General features: G+C 36.9%; 1 protein-coding gene across 1 annotated transcript in view; it reads right to left on the bottom strand.

Annotated features, from left to right (window-relative positions):
* LOC130247255 (histone deacetylase 9-B) overlaps positions 1-19,632 on the bottom strand; it is a 66,928-nt gene extending 47,296 nt beyond the window's left edge. The window contains exons 1-2 of the mRNA XM_056480485.1: positions 19,563-19,632; positions 5,797-5,933 (exon numbers count right to left, since the gene is read on the bottom strand). Of these exons, the coding sequence (XP_056336460.1) occupies positions 5,797-5,887 (91 nt within the window). The 5' untranslated portion in view covers positions 5,888-5,933; positions 19,563-19,632. The remainder of the gene's footprint in view (positions 1-5,796; positions 5,934-19,562) is intronic.
* Between the last annotated feature and the right edge of the window lie 539 nt (positions 19,633-20,171).

Here is a 20,171-nt window from a genome sequence, read left to right as displayed (position 1 = left end):
GTATTATGTACTTTTAAGCTAAAATATGGATCCTTTAGGTACTAATATTTACATTTAAGGCACTATTATGGATCATTTAGGTATTAATATGTACTTTTAAGCTAAAATATGGATCCGTTAGGTACTAATATTTACATTTAAGGCTCTATTATGGATCATTTAGGTATTAATGTGTACTTTTAAGCTAAAATATGGATCCTTTAGGTACTAATATTTACATTTAAGGCACTATTATGGATCTTTTAGTACTAATATTTACTTTTAAGGCACTTTTATGGATCTTTTAGTACTAATATTTGCTTTTAAGGTACCATTGTGGATCCTTTATGTACTAATATTTATTTTAAGCTACAATATGGACCCTTTAGGTACTAATATTTACCTTAAGCTAAAATATGTATCATTTAGGTATTATGTACTTTTAAGCTAAAATATGGATCCTTTAGGTACTAATATTTACATTTAAGGCACTATTATGGATCATTTAGGTATTAATATGTACTTTTAAGCTAAAATATGGATCCTTTAGGTACTAATATTTACTTTTAAGGCACTTTTATGGATCTTTTAGTACTAATATTTGCTTTTAAGGTACCATTGTGGATCCTTTATGTACTAATATTTATTTTAAGCTACAATATGGACCCTTTAGGTACTAATATTTACCTTAAGCTAAAATATCTATCATTTAGATACTAATATTTACTTTTAAAGCACCATCTTAATCCTTTAGGTACTAATATTTAATTTTAAGCTACAATATGGACCCTGCTTATTATATTTACTTTTAAGGTATACAATTATGAATCTTTTGTGTTCTACTATTAACTTTTAAAGTATTCTTAAGGATCCTTTAGGTACTAATATGTTCCCTTTACACACAAAACCTTTTGTATGTACTTTTTGAAAGGCCCAGAGACGGCTTTTGTACTTTTATTTCCCAGAGTGCAGAAATAAGAAAGCGTGAGACAGCTCTCAGAATCTGCTCGTCAAAACATCATTTCTCCATCCTGCTGTTATTAAAGAAAAACACAGAGTGAAAGAGAGAAAGAAAAGAGTGCTGTGCATTATAAATAAAGCCTTCCGGTATGTAGTTATGTGAGGAGTTAACTCAGACGGAATGATAACCGGGGCTAATCTTAGCATCCTAATGCCTTAAGCCCAAAATACGGAGGCTAAGAATAGTCCAGCTCCAAGTCAAGAGGCCAGAACGTTCAACATGCAGCCGCGGGGCAGAAACAGAGGCACAGAGGGGTAAATAACTGCCCTCTCACGCCAAGCCTAAAGCGGGACGCCCCTCGCAAACACACCTGAACACAACACAACACTGTCATAAGAGCTTTCGTACAAATGTCAAATCAAGAGTGAAGTAAACAAGCATCCACCTGCTGAACGCTGAGTGAACCTGACAGTGACAGATTTAATGCATTTATTCAGCAAGAGGAACGGCTAAAAATCTTTGCAAAAACATGTGAAGCTGAACAACTGCATTAATGATAGTCGGAAATTATTCTGGAGCAGCAATACTTTATATATTTTAGTATACCTTAGGTACTAATATTTTTTTTTAAACTACAATATGGATCCTTTACTTTTAAGGTACCATCAAGGATTCTTTAGGTACTAATATTTACTTTAAAGCTAAAATATGGACCCTTTAGGTACAAATATTTACCTTTAAGGTACCATTATGGACCCTATAGTTACAAATATTTATTTTTAATCTATAATATGGACCTTTATGTTCTAATATTTACTTTTAGAGTAACACTATGGATTTTTTAGTACAATTATTTACTTTCAGGATGCTATTATGGATATTTTAGGTACTAATATTCACTTTTAAGCTACAATATGTACCGTTTACTTTTAAGGAACTGTTATGCATCCTTTACTAATATTTACTTTGAAAGCTACAACATGAACCCTTTAGGTACTAATGTTTACTTTTAAGGTACCATTGTTCATCTTTTATTTGCTAATATTTATTTTAGCTAAAATATGGATCCTTTAGGTACTAATACTTACTTTTAATGTAGTCAGAAAAGATTCTGGAGCAGCAAATTGGTATAATATGTTTTTTTTTTTTTTTTTTTTATGTATCATGTAACTCTGGATGCTGAAAATTTGGATTTGCATCACAGAAATAAATAGCATTTTAAATTGTAATACTATTTTACATTTTTATTGTCCTTTTCAAGATAAGATTTATGAAAATAAACCCATTGAAACATTTTTACCAATTCTACTTTACTACACTGTAATTAAATGACAATCTGTTGTCACAATATCATGTGACACTTAAGCCTGGAGAAATGATCCTGAAAAATCAGATTTGCATCACAGAAATAAATTGCATTTTAAAATTAATCCTCACGGAAATTATTTCTTTTAATTCATTCATTCATTTCTATTTTTACTGTACTTTTTATAATATTTTACAATTTTTATTTATTTATGTCCAAATAAATGCAACCCTGATGAGCATGAGAAGATACAAAAAGATAAAAAGATTATTACCAATACTATTTTTGAACGCTACGCTGTAAATAAATAAATATCCTTTGATCATGTGACACTGAAGACTTTAGTAATGATGCTGAAAATCCAGATGTGCATCTCAGAAATAAATTGCATTTCAAAATGAATCCACACAGAAATTATTTCCTTTAATTTGTAATACTATTTCACTATTTTTACTGTCCTTTTTATACTATATTACTGTTTTTATTTATTTCTGTCCAAATAAATGCTTAAAGTTAAAAAATCACAGGGATAATATCACAGGGATACATTGCTTTTAGAAATATATTGCAATAGAGAACCACTATTTTAAATCAGAATAATATTGCACAATTTTTGTGTCATTTTGATCATTCTTGATTACCAAAAAATAAGTTTCTTTACTGTACCAATTCCTTCTTTTTTAATTATTTGATTCATTGTTGTTGTTGTTGTTTTATTCATGCTTTCATATTGCATTATGGGTCCTTGATCACTGCACAAACAGAGTTTGATAATGAAAACATAAGACGTTTGTATTATTTTACTAACACTTTTAGTAGTTGAAACAATGTATTGTATGGGTTAATACTTTATATATTTTATGGGTCATGTTAATTATAAAAACCACAATGACCTGTTATTGTTGTTTTTATACAACATATTGTTATGAAATATTTAAATGCGACTTTATTAAACAACAAAGTTACATTTTTATCCTCCAAATTAAAGTCAGAGCTCAAATAAAGGTCCCATAATGCAATTCTAAAGCAAAGGTAAACAGAAAAGCATAAACTACAGACAACTGTAATATTTGAATTGTACATAATTCTTCTAAATAGTTTGTAAAATGACAATTGTTGTGTCTCAAACCACTTTAGATGCAAGACCAGAAGACATAGAAGACTAAAGATGCTCAGATCCTTCAGTGGATTCTGGAAATGTTTCTTTTGGATTAATATTAGACGCAGTCCCACAGGAGATGAGTTCAGGACAGATTGTGCACTTTTGACCTTGCTGGAGAGAACTGGAATGCATATTAAATAATAATGAATTCTGCTATCAGTTTATCTTCCACATATGTATTTTCTCATTTCAAGCCAAATGAAGTACATGTAATGCACTGCAATAACAAACAGGACACAAGCTCATAGATTGTAAACCTCTACAATTCTAAAACTTCACTTTTTGTCATGTTTTAAGTAGAAATATTTTCAGACTTGAGTTTTTGACTGAAGAGCCATTACAAAAGTTGAAAATCAAGAACATAATTTTCGCATTTTAGGCAGCAGTGGCATTAAATGAGAGTAAATAGAGATTTTTGAACATTACATTGAACCCAGAATTCCATAATCGGGATTCTAAACTGATACGTCCTTCAGAATTCTGTAATCAGAATATTTGATAGATTCTTCCCTCAGAATTCCATACTCAGAATTCTAAATTGAAACATCCTTCAGAATTCCGTAAGCTAAATATGTTAAATAGATTCTTTCCTCAGAATTCCATAATCAAAATTCTAAACTCATACGTCTTAATGAATTTCAGAATTGGAAAATTAAATAGATTCTACCCTCACACTCCTAAACCGACACTTCCATCAGAACTGAAATTCTATGTGGATTCCTCCTTCAGAATCGGAATTCTAAATTTACACTTTCAACAGCATTCCATAATCGGAAGATTAAATTATACGTCCTTCAGAATTCCATAATCTGAATATTAATTTGATTCTTCCCTCAGAATTCCATAATCAGAATCCCAAACTGACACTCATCTGAACTGAAATTGTACGCAGATTCTTCCTTCAGAAATAGAATTGTAAACTGACCCTTCCATAATCAGAATTCTAAATGGATACGTCCTTCAGAATTCCGTAATCTGAATATTAAATCGATTCTTCCCTCAGAATTCCATAATCAGAATTCTAAATGGATTTAATTGTTTTAAACTCAACCCTCCTAAATTTGTGAAGTTAACTTAATCGATTTGTGTTGGGTCAACATGAATCCATTGTGTGGAACTCAGCATTTTTTACAGAGTACGTCCCTCAGAATTCCATAATCAGAAACCTTAACCAACACTTCCATCATAACTGAAATTATACATGGATTCCTCCTTCAGAATCAGTATTTCTAAATTGACACTTCCATCAACATTTCATAATCGGAACTCTATATTGATACGACCTTCAGAATTCCATTATCAGAATATTAAATCGATTCTTTCCTCAGAATTCCATAATCAGAATTCTAAATTCATGTCTTTCAGAATTCCATAAATAGAATAGTAACAAGATTCTACCCTCAGAACTCCATAATCAAAATCCTAAACTGACACTTCCATGAGAACTGAAATTCTCCCTGCATTCATCCTTCAGAATGAGAATTCTAAATTCCATCAGCATTCCATAATCAGAATATTAAAAGTATACATCCTTCAGAATTCCATAATCAGAATTAATTCTACCCTCAGAATTCCATGATCAGAATTTTAAATTGATACATTCTTTAGAATTCCGTAATCAGAATATAAAATTAATTCTTCCCTCAGAATTCCATAATCATAATTCTAAATTCATATGTCCTTCAGAATTGCGTAATTGGAATATTAACTACACTGTAAAAAATGCAGGGTTCAACACAATTCATTCATGTTGTCCCAACACAAATCGATTAAGTTAACTTAACACTTTTAACAAATTCATGTGGATAGAACATAAATAAATTAAGTTGTCCCAAATAAATCTGAAAAATTGTGTTGTTTCAGCTCATTTTAATTAAGTAGTTTGAACAAATAAAAAATATATTTTTTGAGTCTAAATTATACCCTCAGAATTCCATGATCACAATCCATAAGACCATCCGCAAGAAGGTCATTGGTCCATAATCAGACTTCTAAACTGACACCTCCATCAGAACTGAAATTCTCCCTGCATTTTTTCTTCAGAATCAGAATTCTAAATGGACACTTCCATCAGCATTCCATAATCTGAATTCCAAATGGATGCGTCCTGCAGAATTCCATAACCGGAATATGAAATCGATTCTTCCCTCAGAAATCCATAATCAGACTACTAAACCGACACCTCCGACAGAACTGAAATTCTCTCTGCATTTTTTTCTTCAGAATGAGAATTCTAAATGGACACTTCCATTCAGCATTCCATAATCGGAATTCTAAGAGACAAATACATGCAATACGGAACTTTGAAATCACGTCACATCAGTTTAAAGCTCCAGCGGAGTGTGTGTGTGTGTGTGTGTGTGTGTGTGTGTGTGTGTGTGTGTGTACCTGTAGTGCCGGCTGTGCTGTTGGAGTCCAGGCTTCTCCTCCTCCACTCTGCACTGATGCTGGAGTCAGACTCATAAATGGTCTGCAGCATTTCTGGATCTTCAGCGTCCGTCTCTCGCTCTCTCTCTCTGTAGGAGCTTCACAGGTACAGACAACACAGGTGAGTATGTGTGTGTGTGTTCCTCAGTACAGTCTCCAGCAGCTCTGTCTCTGCATGTGTGTGTGTGTATTTCAGTCAGTCTCACGCTTTCTGTCTCTGTTACTCTTCCCTCTCTCTCTCCCTCTCTCTCTCTCTCTCTTGCTCACTTGCTCAGTCAGGTGCCAAGAATAGCATTAGGACCAGCCCAGGACAGAAATAGGCCGGGCCAGACCAGGGGAGTAGAGCAGCGGCCAGACTCTGGAAATAGCAACACAAAAACACAGCTGTCTGCCTTCATCTCTTCCCTGCGCACTCGCTTTTCTCCTTTCATTTATCTCTGCATGGGTGAATCGCTCCAACACAACCGCCAGCTCGCCTTTCACCACTAAAACCAACAGAAAGAAGCATCAAATTAAGCTCTGGGTGAAGGGGATGAAGTCTGAAAGGCATTGTGATGGGCTTTTTATTGATATTTTGGGATGTTTGGTTGTAGTGAATTGTTAAATGTGAACAAAACAAGTGAACAAACAAACAAAAACTTTACAATTACTTACAATTTACAATTTACAATTAATTACTATAAGAAATAGTTCAGATTTTGCTGTATCAACGAAAAACAACAACACATTATTACTGGAATCGTAAACAGCAAAACAATTAATTATCTTAAGTCTTGTTTATTTTAATTTTTAATTTTAATATTTATTTTAATATATTTAATATTTTAACATTGTAGATTTTATTATAATAAAATATTGTTGCTGTGCAATATATATATATATATATACACAACAGTTCTGTCTGGTTCTCGAGTCTGATTGGCTGAGAGGCGTGCGATATTCTGCAATAACAGCACTCGTACAACCTCTTCACCCTTGTGTATTACTCCACCAGAGTGACAGCAGATCAATAAACTCACTACAGTTGACAAATATTACAGCTGTTGGATATTATAATGTACTTTTGAAGCTTTCTTGTTTAGATTGCAACTATGCAGTTTATTAATAAGGATAGTGCCTATTTTAAATATTTATAATTTCAGAGATTTTGTGTGTCGGCAGCCATGAGCATGCAGAGCAGAAATTGACGGTTGGCGGCCACAAGATGGCGACAGAGACAGCATAAGCCCTTAGGGGAGAAACACTCTTTTTCTTTTCGTATTTCAGCTGATCACATCATTATAAATCAGGTAAGTGCCATTCTAAGTCGATCTCTCTCTTTTGTATGTTGTAGTGCTGTATTTATACCATAGTAATCTGATAGTGTTTGCTTTGCTTTGGCTTTTTCTGGATTGAGTATTGTGATCTCCTGATTGCAACAGAGAAATAATAGGAAATCTCTGTAGACTGATGACATTTCATGCCGTTCAGCCTTGTAATCTTAAAATGTGAGCAAAATCACCTGTTTTGTCAATATTTTAGACATTACGCTAGAGAATCATACAAATGCTAGCTCTAAAGTGACGTTGTGTTTTCAAGCAACCGTTTCTGCTGTTCTGACCATCAGCTGCAGATGTGTATGAGTGGCAGAAGAAAGTAGTTCCCGTGAGACTCTCCGTGTTTGATTTTCTTTTTTATACACATGATTTTGCCATCAAATTGTTGTATAAACACAATATCACACCCGTAGCAGTGCGATATGGCTGTATATTATATATTATATTATACACTGTATATTATACACTGGTGGGACACTAAAGCAGGTCGCACACCTGAAGCGACACGACGCGCACATGACAGTTAAAAGTATCACACACCAGACGCGCACATTCGCATGATATTTAACATGAAACTAATCAGATGGCGCTCTGTGGCGCGGCAGAGAAATTAACAGTGTCTTGAGTCATGGCTGGGCGGCGGTGACTTGCGGCGCCGGTGTGTGTACCCTGAAAGAAACCTATGTTTCGAATTCTGAAATGTGTGGCCCTGCGTGGCGCTATGCGGCGCGCTGCCAAGCAGTGTTTCTGGTGTGCAACCTGCTTAAGGCACTCAGCCTGTGGCCTCAAACCAACTCACGCCTCCCACCAGTGCCGATATACAGCCATATCACATCGTGTGATATTGCTCATATACAGTTAAAGTCAGAATTATTAGCCCCCCTGTTTATTTTTTTCCCAATTTCTGTTTAACGGAGAGAATTTCTCAACACTTTTCTAATCATAATAGTGTTAATAACTCATCTCTAATAACTGATTTATTTTCTCTTTGTCATGATGACAGTAAATAATATTAGACTAGATATTCTTCAAGACACTTCTATACAGCTTAAAGTGACATTTAAAGGCTTAACTAGGTTAATTAGGTTAACTAGGCAGGTTATGGTAATTAGGCAAGTTATTGAATAATGATGGTTTGTTCTGTAGACTATTGAAAAAATATAGCTTAAAGGGGCTCATAATTTTGGCCTTGAAATGTTTTTAAAAATTAAAACTGCTTTTATTCTAGCTGAAATTAAACAAATAAGACTTTCTCCAGAAGAAAAAATATTATCAGACATACTGTGAAAATTTCTTTGCTCTGTTCAACATCATTTGGGAAATATTTCAAAGAGAAAAAGGGGGCTAATAATTCTAACTTCAACTATATATATATATATATATATATATATATATATATATATATATATATATATATATATATATATATATATATATATATATAGTAGGATAATTTTCATTTTTATAAGTTCAATAAGTTCCATATTTTAAATAATTTAATAATTTTAAAGTATAAATAAAATATTTACTGTATGAAGTATAAATAAATACTATTTACTAAAAAAATTGTTGTTCAAATTGCAGTAAAGAAACTTCATTATTGAAAAACATCCTCATTGTACTGTACATTATTTTCTGTAATTTCCTTTAAGTGATACAAAAATAAATGAATTTAAAAATCAAAATAAAATATTTGTGTTTTTTACTTTGCTTTTAATGTTGTAATTATTGCTGTAATTAAAAAGAAAATGTGAATAAATGTAGTGCAAAATACAGTACTTTATAACTGAAGTGATTAATTTCTAAAACAAAATTAAATCTAAACATACCGTACTCGTGTCATTTTTGTTCTCTTTTTTTTTGATATTGTAATTATTGTTGAAATAATGAAAATGAGGTGCCGTGGTGGCACAGTGGGTATAGCTGTCACCTCACAGCAAGAAGGTCATTGGTTCAAGCCTTGGCTGGGACAGTTGGCATTTCTGTGTGGAGTTTGCATGTTCTCCTCGTGTTGGCGTGGGTTTCCTCTGGGTGCTCCGGTTTCCCCCACAAGTCCAAACACATGCGCTATAGGGGAATTGAATAAGCTAAATTGGGCGCAGTGCATGAGTGTGACTGAGAGAGTGTGGGTGTTTCCCAGTGATGGGTTGCAGCTAGAAGGGCATCCGCTGCGTAAAACATTTGCTGGATAAGTTGGCGGTTCATTCCGCTGTGGCGACCCCGGATTAATAAAGGGACTAAGCTGAAAAGAAAATGAATGAATGAAAATGAAAATGACTACATTTAATGTAAAACCTTAAATTAATTAAACATTCATTAAAACAATTAATTTAAAATGTAAACTTTTTTCTTTTTGTTGGATTTTATTCTAATATTGCAAATTAAAATGAACTCTTCTCCATGCTAACTGTCTAATTAAAGCAACACGTCACATTTTGACGTCAAACGAATGAAATGAATTAGTTTAGAAACATACAGCTGACTTAATAAATGCATACATAAACAGCTTTAATGTTGTTATCTTAAGTTGAGTCTTCTTTTGATGTGTGATATACTGTCAGACAGATGTGCTGAAATGTGTGTGTGTATGTGTGTATGTGTGTGTGTGTGTGTTTGCTGAGATTTCTCTGTCAACGTGTGTTTCTCCAGGGTTTGATCTCCTCTGTTATCTGTTTACTCTCAGACTCTGTGTCTCTTCACCTGTTTGTCTCTGACGTTTCATCTCAGTTAAAGCATTAGCAGCACACACACACACACACACACACACACGCACGCGCACACACACACACACACGCACACACACACACACACACACACACACTGACTACTTTCAAAGACTCATCCGGACACATTCTGTTGACATTCTGCAGTCCACTTCCTGTTTCCCAAAGCCTGCGTCAATAAACAAACCATTCTTTGATTTTTCCATCTGCAAATCGACACACACACACACACACACACACACACACGCACACACACACACACACACATCCAGAAAATAAAGAGCAGAAAATGTGGATTCTGATTTCTGAGACAAATATGCTCAGATATTTTACAACTTAAGTTAACTGACTAATCCAAATCGCCACCATAGACATGCTCCTAGTAAGTAGTTATCTCTTAAGAGCGATCTCTATCTATTCATTAGCTACTACAGCAGGGGAGTTCTCCAGATCTACCTGAGCTCAAACTCCCCTCTCGCCCTGCAATGGGAGGGAGCCCCGGGCTCGAGGATCTTATGAGCTGAGGGCTCTCTCCCGGGACAGCATGCCAAACACTCTTTATAATCAGTCATCAGCTAAGTGTGAACTCTTGAAACTCCCAGTCTGATATCCTGGACTCTAATATTAATAATAATAATAATTCCTAACATTTATATAGCTCTTTTCTGGGCACTCAAAGCGCTTCACACAATGGGGGGAATCTCCTCATCCACCACCAGTGTACAGCATCCACCTGGATGACGCGACGGCAGCCATTTTGCGCCAGACCGCACACCACACACCAGCTGATTGGTGGAGAGTAGACAGAGTGATGAAGCCAGTTATGATATGGGGATGATTATGAGGCCATGATAGACAGAGGCCAGTGGGCAGATTTGGCCAGGATGACGGGGTTAAACCCCTACTCTTTTTCGAAGGACATCCTGGGATTTTTAATGACCACAGAGAGTCACGACCTCAGTTTAGCGTCTCATCCGAAAGACGGCACTTATTGAGCAGTATAGAGTCCCCTGGCCTCACTAACACCACTTCCGGCAGTAACCTAGCTTTCCCATGTGGTCTCCCATCCAGGTACTGACCGGGCGCAGCCCTGCTTGGGCGACCATGTGAGAGTTGCAGAGAGCTAGCTGCCGGCTAGCTCTAAACATCATCATGGGAAAACACCAAACGCGGACCTCAATCGCAGACAGTGATGTGGAATCCCCTCAGGCCTGCCCACACACTCAGGGAACTGAAATCATCCAGAAAGAGCTGAAATCCCCAGAGTGAGATGTTCCTGATGCGTGACGGAGAGGATGAATACAACCACAACGTTATTTTCCCAAGCACATTTTATTGCTAATGCTCGTGTCATCCTGCACCCTAGCAACCAGACTAGCAACGCTTTCCAAACAGCTTGCCGACTGCATAGCAACACCTCAGGATTTTGCAAAGGCTAAATGTATTTAATGAACGCATGCTTATTGATAACCCGCATAGATATATTTGCACATATGATACATGGGAATTTATGTAAATGATATGCAAATGATATATATATATATACATATTTAGATTTCATGTATATAAAATATGTCATATATTAAAATAATTATAACAAATTATAAACAAATATGAATGTTGTATGTGTGACATATGTTATACTGCATATGAGAAATCCAGATATGAACTTGTATGTCATTTGCATATATTTGCATAAATCAGATTGGGAATGTATCATGCACAACAATACTGATTGGTTGGATCTTGAACACACACACAGAGAGAGAGAGAGATACATAAACACAAAACAAACAGACACACACTCGCAGAGAGACACGCAAACACACACACATATGCACACACACACAAACAAATGCAAAGACAGACACACATACACAACACAGTCACTCACGAAGACACACATCGACAGACAAAACATGCACACAAACACACACAATACAAACACACTCACACAAACACATACGCACGGATAGACACACTACACAAATACACACACACACACACACACACAAACACACTCACACAAACACATACGCACAGACAGACACACTACACAAATACACACACACAATACAAACACACTCACACAAACACATATGCACAGACAGACACACTATACAAATACACACACACACACACAACACAAACACATTCACACAAACACATACGCACAGACAGACACATTACACAAATACACACACACACACACACACACACACACACACACACACACAACACAAACACACTCACACAAACACATACGCACAGACAGACACACTACACAAATACACACACACACAACACAAAGACTCTCACACAAACACATACGCACAGACAGACACACAACACAAATACACACACACACAACACAACACAAACACACTGACACAAACACATACGCACGGATAGACACACTACACAAATACACACACACACACACAACACAAACACACTCACACAAACACATACGCACGGATAGACACACTACACAAATACACACACACACACACACACACACAAACACACTCACACAAACACATACGCACAGACAGACACACTACACAAATACACACACACAATACAAACACACTCACACAAACACATATGCACAGACAGACACACTATACAAATACACACACACACACACACAACACAAACACATTCACACAAACACATACGCACAGACAGACACATTACACAAATACACACACACACACACACACACACACACACACACACAACACAAACACACTCACACAAACACATACGCACAGACAGACACACTACACAAATACACACACACACAACACACACACACACAACACAAACACACTCACACAAACACATATCCACAGACAGACACACAACACAAATACACACACACACAACACAAAGACACTCACACAAACACATACGCACAGACAGACACACAACACAAATACACACACACACAACACAACACAAACACACTGACACAAACGTATACGCACAGACAGACACACAACACAAATACACACACACACACACAACACAAACACACTCATACAAATGCATACGCACAGACAGACACACAACACAAATACACACACTCACACAAACACATATGCACAGACAGACACACAACACAAATACACACACACACACACAAACAAACAACACAAACACACTCACACAAACGCATACGCACAGACAGACACAAAACACGAATACACACACACACACACAAACACATACGCACAGACAGGCACACTACACAAATACACACACACACACACACACACACACACATAAACACATAACGAACACACACACACAAATAGACACATACACACAGACACATACATGCACAGACAGACACAAACAAACACATACACACAACACAAACACACACAAAGAGCCACAAACACATATGCACAGACAGACACAAACACACACACACACACAGAGAGAGAGAGAGAGGCCTATAGCTTTCCCGCTCTTCCTCTCCAGACAAAACAATAGGTGTGTGTGGTAAAATAGGTCATGTGCACACAGGTCTAACAGAAACACACACTCCCGAGGTAAAAGAGGACAGATAAAAATAACCAGCACAGCAAACACAGCCTGCTCTATCTATACACACCAGAAACTGTGCTGGAGGACAAGTGCACTGCACACTGTACACTATTTAGACTGCCTAAAGCAGAGAGCAGGCTTGTGTTACCGCAACAGACACTGACCGCTTGTGTGGAAGAGTGTATTTCAGGCGGCATTATTGCATTGCATTATCCACACACACACACACACACACACACACACAGTGAATGAGATCAGATCTTTGGTTAATGTTCTGGCAAGACCCTCTCAGAAATATGAGCAAACATTCTTACAGTAATGTCAAAAAACGAGCTTTATTAATAAAGAAGTTCAAATTCTACACAATCTGGCAACCCTTCATTGATTATTAAAGACATGGAGATGGTTACACTGAAGACTCATTTAGATCAAAACTTTCGCCTCACAGCAAGAAGGTTGCTGGTTCGAGTCCCAGCTGGGTCAGTTGGCATATCTGTGTGGAGTTTGCATGTTCTCCCCGTGTTGATGTGGGTTTCCTCGGGATGCCCCCACAATCCAAACACATGCGCTATAGGAGAATTGATTAACTAAATTTGGCCGTTGTGTGTGTGTGAATGTGAGAGTGGATGTTTCCCAGTGCTGGGTTGCAGCTGGTTACATAAAACATATGCTGGATAAGTTGGCGGTGGTGAGCTTTAATATTAAAGAAGACAAATTCTATAAAATCTGGCAACCCTTTAATTTTAAAGACATAAATTCTACTGAATTAGTTAAAGTGAAGAGGTTTAGACTCGTTTAGATTCAAGCTGAAGGTCAGGAGTTTACATTTATTAATATATATTATTAATATTAGTGTTATTTTTGTGTTTTTTGTTACTAATAGTTACTCATTTGTAATTTTGAGTGAACTACCCATTTAACAACATAAGTGTGTGCGTCTGTAAAGCATACGTTGGCAGCAGCGCCCTCTTGAGGCTTAAATACTCAAGTGCTTCTACTCAGGGACTTATGTAATGCAGGTGATCTGGTGTGTGTGTGTGTGTGTGTGTGTGTGTGTGTGTGTGTGTGTGTGTGTGTGTGTGTGTGTGTGTGTGTGTGTGTGTGTGTGTGTGTGTGTGTGTGTGTGTGTGTGTGTGTGTGAGTGAGTGAGTGAGTGAGTGCGTGTGTGTGTGTGTGTGTTGTTTGTATATGCGTGTGATTGTGTGTTTGTTGGTTTCTTTGTACGTGTGTGTGCGTGTGTGAGTTTATGTGTGATTGTTAGTTTGTACATGCATGTGTACGTGTGTGTGTGTTTGTTTGTTGGTTTGTTTGTACATGTAAGTGTTTGTACATGTGTGTGTGCGTGTGTGTATTTGTACGTGTGTGTATGTGTGTGTTTGTTTGTTTGTACATGTGTGTGTGTGTGTTTGTGTGATTGTTTTTTGCACATGTGCATGTGTGTGTGTGTTTGTTGGTTTGTAGATGTGTGTTTACATGTGTGTGTGTGTGCATGTTTATGTGTACATGTGTGTGCGTGTTTGTGTGATTGTTTGTTTGTACGTGTGTGTGTGTGTGTGTGTTTGTTGGTTTGTAGATGTGTTTACATATGTGTGTGTGCATGTTTGTGTGTATGTGTGTGTGTGCGTGTGTATTTGTATGTGTGTGTGTGTGTTTGTTTGTTTGTACATGTGTGTGTTTGTGTGCTTGTATGCATGTGTGTGTGTGTTTGTTTGTTTGTACATGTGTGTGTGTGCGTGTGTGTATTTGTACGTGTGTTTGTGTGTGTGTTTGTTTGTTTGTACATGTGTGTGCGTGTGTGTATTTATACGTGTGTGTGTGTTTGTTTGTTTGTACATGTGTGTGCGTGTGTGTATTTGTACGTGTGTTTGTGTGTGTGTTTGTTTGTTTGTACATGTGTGTGCGTGTGTGTATTTATGTGTGTGTGTTTGTTGGTTTGTAGATGTGTTTACATGTGTGTGTGCACGTGTTTGTGTGTATGTGTGTGTGTGCATGTGTATTTGTGTGTGTGTGTGTTTGTTTGTTTGTTTGTACATGTGTGTGTTTGTGTGCTTGTATGCACGTGTGTGTGTATGTGTTTGTTTGTTTGTTTGTTTGTACATGTGTCCATATGTGTGTGTGTGTGTGTGTGTGTGGGTGTGTGTGTGTGTGTGTGTGTGTGTGTGTGTGTGTGTGTGTGTGTGTGTTCGTACATGTGTGTGTGTGTGTGATCTGTATGTATATGTCAGTGTATCAGGAATGCTGCAGGTCTCCACCCTCGTCTCTTTGAGGACGGATGAGCCAATATGAGGTTTTCAGTGTTGACATCATTCAAGCAATCGTCTGCGTCACTCCACACACACTCACCAACTCATTAAACCTCTCAGACCAGACACACACTCATACACACACACACCACAAACACTGATTCACAACACACTCCTGCTGTTCACAGTCTGGAATATTTATAAAGTGTTAAAATTGTTATCTGTCTGTCAAATATGATGATGTATATGCGTATATGAAGAAGTGTATGTGTGTGTGTGTGTGAGTGTGTGTGTGTGTGTGTGTGTGTGTGTGTGTGTGTGTGTGTGTGTGTGTTTGTTTGTGTGCTAAAACAGACACCTGTCAGCTTGGTGTCCATCTGTGTCTCTGAAGCAGCCAGTAACACACTGAGGAACTAAATATATCTGATGATGAATATCAATGAGAGAGACTATACCTTCAGACCAGGTGTGTGTGTGCGTGTGTGACAGAGAGGTCAAAAGGTCAAGCTACAGGTAAGGTAACTATTGTCTCCATAAAGGTAGAGTGTGGGGCATCACGGTGGCTCAGTGGTTAGCATTGTCGCCTCAAAGCAAGAAGGTCGCTGGTTCGAGTCCCGGCTGGGCCAGTGGGCATTTTTTGTGTGGAGTTTGCATGTTCTCCCCGTGTTGGCGTGGGTTTCCTCCGGGTGCTCCGGTTTCCCCCACAGTCCAAACACATGCGCTATAGGGGAATTGATTAACTAAATTGGCCGTAGTGTATGAGTGTGTGTGAATGCAGGAGGATATGGGTGTTTCCCAGTACTGGGTTGCGGCAGGAAAGGCATCCACTGCGTAAAACATATGCTGGAATAGTATGCGGTTCATTCTGCTGTGAATGAATGAATGAAAGAATGAACAGTGGAATTCCATGTGGAAGGACCAGACAGAATCTGCAGATATTATTGCTATAAGGACCAGACAGAATCTGCAGACGTTTTTGCTATTTCTGCGCAGAATTGGGTTAAAAATCTGCGGATTTATGCAGAATGATTTATCATAACATGAGTATCATAACTAAAACTTTGATATATGAAATAAAAAGTAATACCTTTTTAACTTGTATTTAATATTTGCAATGCAAATCCAATTAGCTTCACTTTATTTGGTAAACAAAGCAAGTCTACCATATAATATCTCTACTAAAACACAGAAAATAGGACTGTACACAATATATTGTACATAAATCATATTAATATTTTCATATTAGTCAATAATATTACTGAAATTAATTTAAAAACTGATTAAATCTAAATTTACAGGGGTAAATAAACAGAATTAATGATGGGCTAAAAATCTGCGGAATTCTGCGCTCGCAGATTCTGTGTGGGCCTACCCATGGTGCATGATGACCCATAAACTAATTAGACCTTTTATTTACTTTTAAGTTAAAAATGTTCGTGTAATTTTAACTTTTTGTGTTGTAAATTATTTATCAATGTATTTACTGTAATATAATTAAATATAACATGTATGTTATATATGTTAACATATATATGTAATATAATTCACTTCAGATTTTTGTAATTCTTCAAATTGAAGTAAAGAAACTCAAGAAAATTTTACATTGAAGTAAAAAAATATATAAACTATACTTAATAATAATAATAATAATAAACTAATAACTAAATAACTAAATAAATAATAATAATAAATAACTAGCAAACTAATAAACATTAAAGTAAAAATATATACATTTTTAAAAATAAAAAAAAACTTAAATTGAATATTTAATGTAGAATTTTAATAATAATGATATACTTTTAAACCATTGCAGTGAATTTCTGTTCTGGAAATAAATGCAAATATCTGCATATTTAACTCAGCTATGCATCATCTACATCAGGGGTCGGGAACCTTTTATCAGCAGAGAGCCATTGCTGATTTTTTTTTAGCAAATGTATTTTTTAAAGAGCCATTAGGGGTGTGTATATAAAAAAAACTTTATTTATGATTAAACAAAACCTTTGTTTATGTTCATGCATAACTCAAAAATAAACAAATATAACGCATCATAATGTATGAACAAAGGACAAGTTATAGATTTTTTTCTTTTTCCATCGCCATTAACGAATGTTGTTTGAATTTACACGCGCGAGGTTACCATAGAAGTGTAAGTTGCTTGCCCTTTATTGGTGTCACGATTTAAACTAAACCATAGCATCACATATGTGCATTGGTATAAAAATTGGCATTGCAATAAGTGTGGTTTATTTATAAACTAATTTCGAGAGGATCACGTGCTTATGATCAACACGCCTGGCTCCTCATTAGCTCCGTAATCTGACCCATTAGATGATTACGGAAGCATTATAGACCAGAGTTTTTCACTCCAGTTATCTTCGTCTTGAAGCTTCCCCCTCCTTCCACCCCTACTTCCTCCCCCTTTTTTCCGATAGGGCGACACGGTGGCCCAGTGGCTAGCGCTGTTGCCTCACAGCAAGAACACCGCTGGTCTAACCTCCTATCGGGCTGGTTGGTTTTTCTGTGCGGAGTTTACATGTTCTCCCCGTGTTTGCGTGGGTTTCCCCCGGGTCCCCCGGTTTCCTCCCACCGTCCAAAAACATAAACTATAGCCAATCGCCTAAACCAAATTATCACCGAAAACAACCCTAGTTTACACTTCTCACATGGCGACAAGCAGGGGAGTCCTCGAGACCTACTTGAGCTCGAACTCCCCTCTCGCCCTTCTAACGGGAGGGAGCCCCGGGCTCGAGGATATTACGAGCTCCGGGCTCTCTCCCGGGACAGCATGCCAAATACGCTTTATTGATTATCAGCTAAGTGTGAACTCTTGAAAAGTCCTTTCATTGTAAACTGAGGTCTTTTCATTTTGCTTTAGAAAATACAGTAAAAGGGAATTGTAATTGTATTTTCAATAGGAAACTGATTTCTAGCGATAGTTATAATGTTTTAAACTTTAAAATAGTATTGAAGCGAGACAGCTGGAGAGCCACATATTGTTGGTCAAAGGGCCACATGTGGCTCCAGAGCCATAGGTTTCTTACCCCTGATCTACATCAACTTGCCCTTCATGCAAATCAACCTTTATAGTTATGTAAGATTTTGTGAGCTGTTTTGCATCTGCTCTTTATACTATACTAAAATATCTCCAGCAGGCTGTGTAGAGTCTGTTGCAGCATCGAGAATAGCAGCAGACAGTGGCATATTCACAGCCTTATTAATAGCAGACCTGTAGATGTAACCTGTTGAGCTGATCCCCAGACACTGAAGATTCTCTACAAACCAACGCATCAAAATCAGCAGAGACACGCTGGAGAAACAGCAGCATCTGTGAGGCAAAAGCAGAGGCTGTGTGTGTGTGCATGTGTGTGTGTCTGCTGTCAGATCTATTTATAGCTCAGTGATGTGTCCCCCATGTCGTCCTATGAGCAAACGATGCTGGATATATTCTCTACCTGTTACCAAGAGCTCCAAACCCTTCTTTCAGACAAAAAACGACTCTAATTAATATGCATTTGCATCATAATTACAGGTACAGTAAGCTACTGTAATAAAATGCATCAGGTATCCCACATTCATAAGACAGACCTCCATGCAAAATGACTGTAATTAGCCTAATGACACACAACCGCATGCATACATTGTACAGTACATTGTCACTTATGAAATAAAACAATCATAAAAAAATTAATACACTTTAATCAATTCTGTGAACCAAAATCTATGAATTAAACACAATTATGCAATCTATCTATCTATCTATCTATCTATCTATCTATCTATCTATCTATCTATCTATCTATCTATCTATCTATCTATCTATCTATCTATCTATCTATCTATCTATCTATCTATCTATCTATCTATTAAATGTAGAAGACACTCACCTGAAGAGCTGTTTATTTTGTTTCTGCTCGTTTGCGGGATGTTATAAGAGAGATGGCGAACACACGCTCTCTCTTTCTTACACATATACACTCATTCATAAAAAAACGCACCGCGGATATTGCGCGCTCACAGTAGCCGAGCGCGCGCGCGCGCGCACGCGAATCAGGCGCGCGAGCTAAAAATAGCGCAGAAGAAGAGATGCGGTAGAAAAATCCCACACTGACTGCTTTTTACATCACTGTACTGTCTTATATTACTCAAGAGAAGCTGACAGGGACGTTTACATAATGCAGTGGGCGTGACACGATGGTGACTGTGAAACTGCCTTTCTGAGACCGATATTGGATGGTAATAGAGCAACTGTATGCTGATATATTCAGATTTTGATTTATACTTTAATTAGAGTATATTTAGAAGGGACCTATTATGCAAATGTTACTTTTATAAAGAGTAAAACCAGCTTGTAATGTTAAAAATGTATTAGTTTTATTGTTTATAATCACTCTATATATAAACAGTCTGCAGAAACACTTTGATTGACATTCTCCCTTTGTACGTGTCATCAGAGGGGGAAAGCCCCGCCCACTAGTGACTATCTCTCCCTAGGA

This window comes from Danio aesculapii, chromosome 19 (genome assembly GCF_903798145.1).
Source record: "Danio aesculapii chromosome 19, fDanAes4.1, whole genome shotgun sequence".
Classification (NCBI taxonomy): domain Eukaryota; kingdom Metazoa; phylum Chordata; class Actinopteri; order Cypriniformes; family Danionidae; genus Danio; species Danio aesculapii.
Note: the sequence above shows the minus strand (reverse complement) of the source record. Positions and strands in the feature narration are given on the sequence as shown.